Below are 8659 nucleotides of genomic sequence, written 5' to 3' on the forward strand. Positions count from 1 at the left end.
TTGAGGAGGTGGAAGTCTGAATTTGGTTTAGGACTAAGTAACAAGGATGACTACGTGAGAATGAGGACAGAGTGAGGAGGAGAACTGAGTAAACAGAAGAAGACTGAGTGAGGAGGAGGAGGAAGAGAAATGAGTTACAAGGAGGAGGACTGAGTGAGGAAGAGGACTGGGGAAGGAGAAAGAATGAGTGAGAAGCTAGAGAACTGAATGTGGAGTGGAGTAGTTTTGAGTGAGGAGAAGGACTGCCTGGAGAGAAGAACTGTGTGAAGAAGAGGACTGGGTGAGTAGGAGGACTGTGTTAGGTGAGAAGGACTGTGTGTGGACGAAGAGTGAGTGAGGAGGCAGAGGAATGAGTGAGTAGGATGACTTCGTGAGGAGGAGGACTGACTGGGAAAGGCTACTTGAGTCTCAGGAGAACTGTGTAAGGAGGAGGATGAGGATTGAATGAGTAGGAGGAGTTTGAAAGAAGGAAGAGGACTGAGTGAGGAGGAGGACTGACTGAGAAGCTGAACTGAGTCAGGAGAATGATTGAGTGAGGAGGAAGAATGAGTGAATAGGACTGAGAAAGGAGGACTAAATGAAGAGGAGGAGGAGGAGTGAGTGTTGATGAGGAATGAGTCAGGAGGAGGATGATTTAGTGAAAGGAGGACTCTGTGAGATGGAGTAGGACTGGGAGAGTACAAAAACAATTGTTGAAAAGGACTGATTGAGGAAAAGGACAGAATGAGGAAGAGGAGAGAATGAGGAGGAGGACGGATTGACGGGGATGACTAATTGAGGAGGACTGACTGAGAATGACTGACTGAAAAATAGGAGAACTGAGTGAGGATGAGGAGGAATTAAAGAGGTAGAGGAGGACTGATTGAGGAGGACTCAGTGAGCAGGACTGAGTGAGGAGGGGATAGACTGAGTGAAGAGGAGGACTAAGTAAGGAGAAGGAATTAGGAAAAGGAAGACCGAGTAAGGAGAAGAGGGAATGAGTGTGGAAAAGAACTTAGTGAGTAGGAGTGCTGAGTGAGTAGGATCACTGATGAGGAAGAGGAGTAAGAGAGGAGGAGGACTGTGTGAGGCGGAAGACTGAGTGAGATGTCCTGAGTGAGGAATGAGTGAGGAGGAGGAAAAGTGAGTGAGGAGGAAGAGGTTTGAGTGAGGAGGAGGACTGAGTGACAAAGAGGTGGATTAGTGAGGAGGAGGACTGAGCAGGGAGGAGGAAAAATGAGTGAGAAGGAGGAAGACTGAGTGAAGAAGAGGATGAATGAGTAATATGAGGAGGAATGGGTGAGGAGGATGACAGAGTGATGGAGAGGAGGATGGAGTAGTAGGAGTATTCAGTAAGGAGGAAGAGGCCTGACTGAGGAGGAGGACTGACTGAGAAGGTGGAGGGTCGAGGACTGAGTGAGGAGGTGAACTGAAAAAGGAGGAGACTGAGTGAGGAGAAAGACTGAGTGAGGAGGGTCTGAATGCAGAGGATTGAATTAGGTGGAGAAGACTGAGTGAGGAGGAGGAAGGCTATGTGAGTTGGAGGACTGAATGAAGAAGAGGACTGTGTGAAGAGAAGGACTGAGTGAGGAGCTAGACTGAGTTAGTAGGGGCAGAACTGAGTGAGGAGGTTAAGGACTTAGTGAGGAGGAGGACTTGGTGAGGAAGAGGGCTGATTGATATGTAGGACATATTGAGAAGGACTAGCTAAGGAGGACTTGGTTAGGAGAAGGAAGAATGGGTGAAGAGGAGGCCTGAGTGAGGAGGAGGACTAAGTGAGAAAGAGGATTGTATTTGAAGAAAAACTGATTAAAGGAGTGGATTGTGTATGGAGGACAAATTAATGAGAACTGAGTGTGGTGGAGGAAGACTGAGTGATGGGGAGGAGGACTGAAAGAGGAGGAGGAAAGACTGAGGAGATCTGAGTGAGGGGAAGGATTGAATGAGGAGGTAAACAGTGAGAAGGAAGGAGAATAAGTGATGAGGAGATGGAATGAGAGAGGAAGAGGAGTGTGGGAGGAGGAGAGCTTTTTGGGGATGACTGAGTGGGAGGACTGAGTGAGAAGGACAGAGTGAGGAGGAGTATAGCGTGAGAAGGGTTACCACCAAGTGAAGAGGAAGAGGAATAATGGAGGAGGAGCTTTGTGTATGGAGGAGGACTGAGTGGTCAGGAGGACTGAGTGAGGTGAAGGATAAATGAGTGAAGAGGAGGAAAATTGAGTGAGGAGGAGGACTCAGTGTGGAAGATGACTGAATGAGGATTTGTTGAGTGAAAAAGTCAACAGAATGAGGAAGAGTAGAACTTAGTGAGGAAGAGGAGGAGGAGGAGGACAAAGAGGAGGACTAAGTAAGGAGGAGGACTGTGTAGGAAGAAGTACTGTTTGAAGGAGAAGAGTTGGTAAGGAGGAGTGGTTGAGGAGGACTTAGTGAAGAGGAGGACTCATTGAAGAAGAGGACTGTGTGAGTAGGACTGAGTGAAGAGAACAGAGTGTGGAGGACAGAATGAGGAGCAGGACAGATTGAGGAGGAGTAGGACTGATTCAGGAGGTGGAGGACTAAATGGAAAGGAGGACTCCTGAATAGACGGTGTCAGTGAGAAAGATGACTGCGTGAGTCTCAGGAGGACTGTGTAAGGAGGAGGATGAGGATTGAATGAGTGGGAGGACTTTGAAAGTAGAAGAGGACTGAATGTGGAGGAGGAATGAGTGAAAAGGAGGACTGAATAAATTGGAGAAATGAGTGAGACGGTGGACAAAATACTGGAGATGTGGACTGCTTTAGGAGGAGGAATTGAGTGCCTAGGAGGACAGAGAGAGGAGGAGGAAAAGTGTGTGAGGAGGAAGACTGAATGCTAGGAGGTGTGAGGTGGACTGTGTGAGGAGGAGGAGTTAGTGAGGTGGAGGAGTGCCACCGACCGGCCCGGGAGGTCAGGGCAAATTTCGACTCAGGGTCCTTGGAAGATCTCAGGAGGGAAGGATTTGGCGCGACAGACAACACAGACTCAGTGAGTTCTTATGCTGCTGCAAAACTTTACTGTTTCAGTAGTCAATTTATACAGTCAGAAAAAACCATTAAGAGGAATTTGTAAGAGTGCCAAGATAGGTGGCCACGTAGTACAGATAGTCATCAAACATAACTTCTAAGAAAAGACCATAAAAAGATCAAAGATTCAACTAAAAAAGGCTGATATTATCATAACAAGCGTGATCAATCAACCTTGCTTAACCCCTGATCAAGACCATAGCGGGACAAGTTCCAGAGCATTAGGCTCAGTATAGACATTCTTATGCTAATCTTGCCTTTGATTTTAAACGTTTTCAAAATGTTTTTTTTAGGCTTCATAACTTTTATAAACATCTGCCTCTGCTTTTCATCCCCTGTTTTTTTTACGTCATGTACTATCATAAGGTTCACTAACTGCATCAGCTACTTGGAACAGAATACGTTCCTATCCTGGGAAGATAAAGTAAAGCTAAATTTAGTGATAAACTAGAATTATTTTGCAACTGATTACTTGAAAATATTATCAGAATTGTTACATATAGCATTTTTAAGAGTTGATTTAAGCCCAGTCTCAATGAATTGAATTTCCTCTATTGAGACATAATTTCTGGGAAAGCAGGGCTTTCAAAGATGCCCCCAATTCTTTCCAAGAGGTGTATGTAATCGCTATGAGACAAAGCAGAAATTTAAAAGTGAAACCAAGCCATCCGAGTTACCCCAGCCATTTTCTCATCCCAGGAGGCCCGAGTCTTCGCCTAAACAAATGTTCAGGCTTTAGAGCCTTATCCATCTCCTTGGAGAACTTCATGCTCCTACAGGTTTCACCAAGCTTGTCACAGGGCTGTTGCAGCCTGCGCAGCTGGCGAGACGGACGTGGCAGTTCCCGGTTTTTTGTTTTTAAGACGAAATTCCTCGATATCTCTCTGAGTGGTTTTAATGGCTGAGAGAATGACTCTAAAAAGGCAAGGAAACACCATGAATACTACAAAGATTACCACGAATGCAACGGCAGCAATAATTATATAATGCCACCAATGTAAGGGATTAAGAGCTTTCACATTATCATACAACTCTTTTGCCAGATTTTTAAAACCATATTCATTTAGATGGGCTTGACTAACTTTTGAGATTTGTTTTTGAATTTCCTCAAAATCATGTGTCAGATCATTATCTTTTCAAACTCCTAATAAATGAGCCCTTGTCTTGTTCCAATCATCAGAAATATTATATCTCGCTGGAGTCACGCAGATATGTTTATAAGTTGCATGACATTTAGTTGACATTCTTATCTTAATATTAGCTATATCTTGTCCCATAGCTAAAACCACTTCTTCCAAAGCATTTACTCTTGCTTCTATCTTTTTATCTATAATATATTGTTCAGCTAAGATGGTAGATATATTTTTATGCATATCATTGACATAATGAGCCGTTTGTATATTTTTCACCAAGGCTGCAGTAGAAACAGCAAAGGAGGTCAAAATGGCAATTAAAGCTGTAATTCCTAAAATCAAAGCAGCCACAAATCTTTTTGGTCTAAGCAAGGCACTAAATTTTTCCATAACCATTAACCCGGTATCTTCATACCAGGATTCCTTTAACCTTACAGGGAGCATAACATAAGCTGGCCGTTTTACTAAAAACATAATATTATATTTCTTTTTTAAGGAACTTTTTATACAATTAGTCAATATACATGCAGTACAGGTAATATGATAAGAAACCTTAGAAATTTTTATTATAGAGGAACGGTCTTGGCTTCCTAAAAAAAATTCCATAAGGGTATGGGACGCATGCTCTCATAGAAATAGCTTCAGAAGTAGTAGCCTTAGGTTTTTTTAATAATACCATGTCTATGGCTGCAGCTAATCTAAATAATTTAGGTTGAATCCTAGTTTTATTTTGATGTTTTGATACCCATATTGGTTCTACAAATCCAGATGAAAAATATCTATAAATAACACTATCGGGTTTATAATTATTATATCTATAAGCATACTTTTTAAAATAAATAGAACCATCCCTAAACGGGGATGATGCAGAGAAATCCCAAATAATTTCTTTCGTATCTGTGATCTTAAAGGGCATTCCTCTTACTTTAAATCCGCAAGAAAGCCAATTAGGATATTGCTCATTATAAACCCATGGGATATCTGGATTATAATAAATTTTCGTACAATCGGGTAAAGGAAGCTCTTCGTACCAACTAAATGTTTCATTTACTGTATACCATCCCAGAGTCTTAATTTGTAGTTCCCATACTAACCTCCTTGCCCGATCATTAGGATCTAGTGTGTCAGTCACAAATGTTCTATAGGAAACTGGTAAACATCCAGGCACTGAGATCCCTGAAAGGCCAAGGCAAATTGGGGCGGAGTCTGATTTGCCCTCATAGGAAAATACAGAGGAATATTTTTTCTCAGTAGTTAAAACTGGAGTTCCCCCCAAAATTCCTGTCACATTAGTCATAACCTTAATATGTTCTGGTTCAGTCCAGGTTACTGGGTGAACCATGGGAGGTTTAGGGACATATGTCCAATATGAATTACCGTGAGTAGGAGCAGCTGAGAGTAAAAGTATACATGCAAGAAAAATATTAGCTAGAGAGGGTGTTTTTCCCACTGCTAGTACTATATCTTTCCCCTTTTTCAAGAGGACTGTCATCTGCTGCAGTGTAGGAAGGAGTGTTGACTTGTTCGTTGTCATCATAGCAAGCCTTCTCATTTTTCGCTGTAGTCTCTTTATTTTTTTTCGGTTGCGATTTCGACGGCGAGGAGTGTCTGATGAGGCGGTCTGGGATCCAGATGGGAGAGTCCTCATCCTGTGGAAATACACAAGCATACCCTCTCCCTGAAGTTATAAGGGGATCTGGGCCTCTCCAGGCACCAGTTAATAAATCTTTCCATTTTACTAAAGGTTTTATAGTTTCCATTTTAGGATTCCAATGTAATTCCATTCTAGATATTTCTTGGTCATTAACATTCACATGATTTAATGTGAATAATGCATGACTTAAAAGATGATGCGGAGAGAAGTATTTATGAGCTTCCCTCAACTTGTGTATTTGTCCTTTTAAATCTTGATGAGCTCTTTCTATTATAGCCTACCCTTGAGGATTATGGGGGATACCCGTTACATGCAATATTCCCCAAGTTTTACAATATTGCTTAAAAGCTTTTGAACAATAGGCAGGTCCATTGTCTGTTTTAATCTTTATCGGTTTTTTCAATAGATTAAAAGACATAATTAAATGCTGTAAGACATCTTTCACCGCTTCTCCAGTCCTCGCTGAGGCAGTGATTGCATGTGAGTAAGTATCCACACATACATGAATAAAACAGAGTTTTCCAAATTGAGGACAATGTGTTACATCCATTTGCCATAAATGTCCTGGTTTTAATCCTGTAGGATTAACTCCCATCTTTTGTACCTGTCTAGCAGGTGGACATGTATTACAATTCTTTACAATTTGTCTAGCCCTGCACTTCCCGGTGTCGCACGGGGTAAATTCCTTATATTAAAACAAGGAGCATCTAGATTAAGTAAACTCTTATCTACTAAAGAGTTCTTTTTTTCCTCTCTTGGAGTGGGGCTAAGAGGTTGCCCCTCTCCTAGTTTTTTGATTTCTTTTCAGTCAGAGGAGTTCCATCTTTGTGGAACTTGGATTTACATTCATTTTTCCAATGTTTTTCTTTTTCACATCTAGGACATATTCCTGGGGCTGTAGTTCCTTTCTTTGTTCCCTTATTTTGGTCATCTTCAGGGCAAGCGTTTTTCCTATGACCTGGTTTCCCGCAATTATAGCAGGTAAAACTCCTTTCATTCTTTCCACCCCCATAGGTGGCCTTGATAAATTTAGAAATAGGGGTTCGATGCATGGCAGCTGCATATGCCATTCCTTGCATTACTGCTGGTGTGGCATCAGCACAAGCCTTGATATAATCCTGAAGGTTCCCCGTTTTCCTAATGGGCCTAATCAAGTCTTTACACAGAGCATTTGCATTTTCCCATGCCAGTTGTTTTAAAAGGAGGGAAGTCCCTTCACTAGGAGGCAACATCCTATTAATAGCTTCTTCAAGCCTAGCTATAAAAGCCTGATATGGTTCTTCCAACGTTTGTTTAATTCCTGCCAGCACAGTACCTGATCCTTCAGCAGGAGGAATAGCTCTCCATGCCGAAACAGCATTGGCCATAACCTCCTTAAGAACTTCCTTGGATAGTTTAGTCTGGCTTTCGGGAGTAATATATATTCCAGTTCCTAATAACATATCCAAGTTAGCTGTTTTTCCTTTTTTCCCTAATGGTGCCAAGGTAGTAGCCATAGATCTTCTGCATCTATCCTCATAATCTGTTCTCCACAATACATAATCTCCGGGAGACAGTACTGACTTAGCCGTCTGATGCCAGTCACTAGGAGTTAACCATTGACTTGCAATCAGGTCCAATACCTGAAGAGTAAAAGGAGCCGATGGTCCAGCAGTCTTAACTGCCGCTTGTAATTCTTTCAAAGTTTTTAGAGATAAAGGCTCCCATTTTGGTTCATCATCTTGCCCTGCATTAATAACTGGGAAGCCAAATGTTATATCTCCAGTTTGCTTAGCTTCCTGTAATACGGCTTGAAAACCAATTGGAGGATGAGGCTTTCTCCTTAGTTTAGGAACAGGAAGAGCAAATGGAGATGCTTTAGGCGAAGCAGCCATGGCTGTAAAAAAGTCATGATCTCTGTCCTCTGGATACATCTCATCCTTATAAGCTTGCTCTTCATCAAACAAATCATCAGAATCTCCCAATTCTAGACCTAGAGGCTCTTTAATAGGCGGCTTTATTGTAGCTCCATATTTACAATCTTTCTCAGTCAAAATTAAAGGTTGTTCCTCAAAATTAGAGCATATTTCCTCTGTTAATAATTCTAAATCAGATTTTTCTGTTAATGCATCTCTGATCTGTAACCAGATAGGGAACATTTGCCTAGGTATTGGTTCCTCAGGATGATCAACAGCATACTTTTTCAAATCTTTACCTAACCTTTTCCAATCTGGTAGAGTCAGGGAACCTTCCAGGGGATACCAAGGTGCTGCCCTCAACATATACTCATAAAACTGAGAAGCAGTTTCATCTGAAATTCGTAACCCCTTTTCTGAGAGCATATGCCTCAGAATGGACAGGAACATACGCTTGCCCTTTGAGCCAGAAATCCCCATGATATTCTTGATTCCCTGCCCTTAACCACAAGCTTATCTGTGGCGGGTCTGCAGCACCCTGCGGCAGGATCCGATCCTTCCCTGATTGCCTTTTTGTGCTTACCTGTCTTCAAGTCCCTGTTCGGGCGCCACCTGCCACCGACCGGCCCGGGAGGTCAGGGCAAATTCCGACTCAGGGTCCTTGGAAGATCTCAGGAGGGAAGGATTCGGCGCGACAGACAACACAGACTCAGTGAGTTCTTATGCTGCTGCAAAACTTTACTGTTTCAGTAGTCAATTTATACAGTCAGAAAAAACCATTAAGAGGAATTTGTAAGAGTGCCAAGATAGGTGGCCACGTAGTACAGATAGTCATCAAACATAACTTCTAAGAAAAGACCATAAAAAGATCAAAGATTCAACTAAAAAAGGCTGATATTATCATAACAAGCGTGATCAATCAACCTTGCTTAACCCCTGATCAAGACCATAGCGGG

At 42.2% G+C, this 8659-nt stretch overlaps 1 protein-coding gene across 1 annotated transcript; it reads right to left on the reverse strand.

The window, feature by feature from the left end:
* Positions 1-6593: 6593 nt before the first annotated feature.
* Positions 6594-8183, reverse strand: LOC132649965 (endogenous retrovirus group K member 5 Gag polyprotein-like). Its single transcript, XM_060374737.1, has one exon. The coding sequence runs from the start codon at positions 8181-8183 to the stop codon at positions 6594-6596; it is 1590 nt and encodes a 529-aa protein (XP_060230720.1).
* Between the last annotated feature and the right edge of the window lie 476 nt (positions 8184-8659).

This window comes from Meriones unguiculatus, chromosome X (assembly GCF_030254825.1).
Source record: "Meriones unguiculatus strain TT.TT164.6M chromosome X, Bangor_MerUng_6.1, whole genome shotgun sequence".
NCBI classification, from domain to species: Eukaryota; Metazoa; Chordata; class Mammalia; order Rodentia; family Muridae; genus Meriones; species Meriones unguiculatus.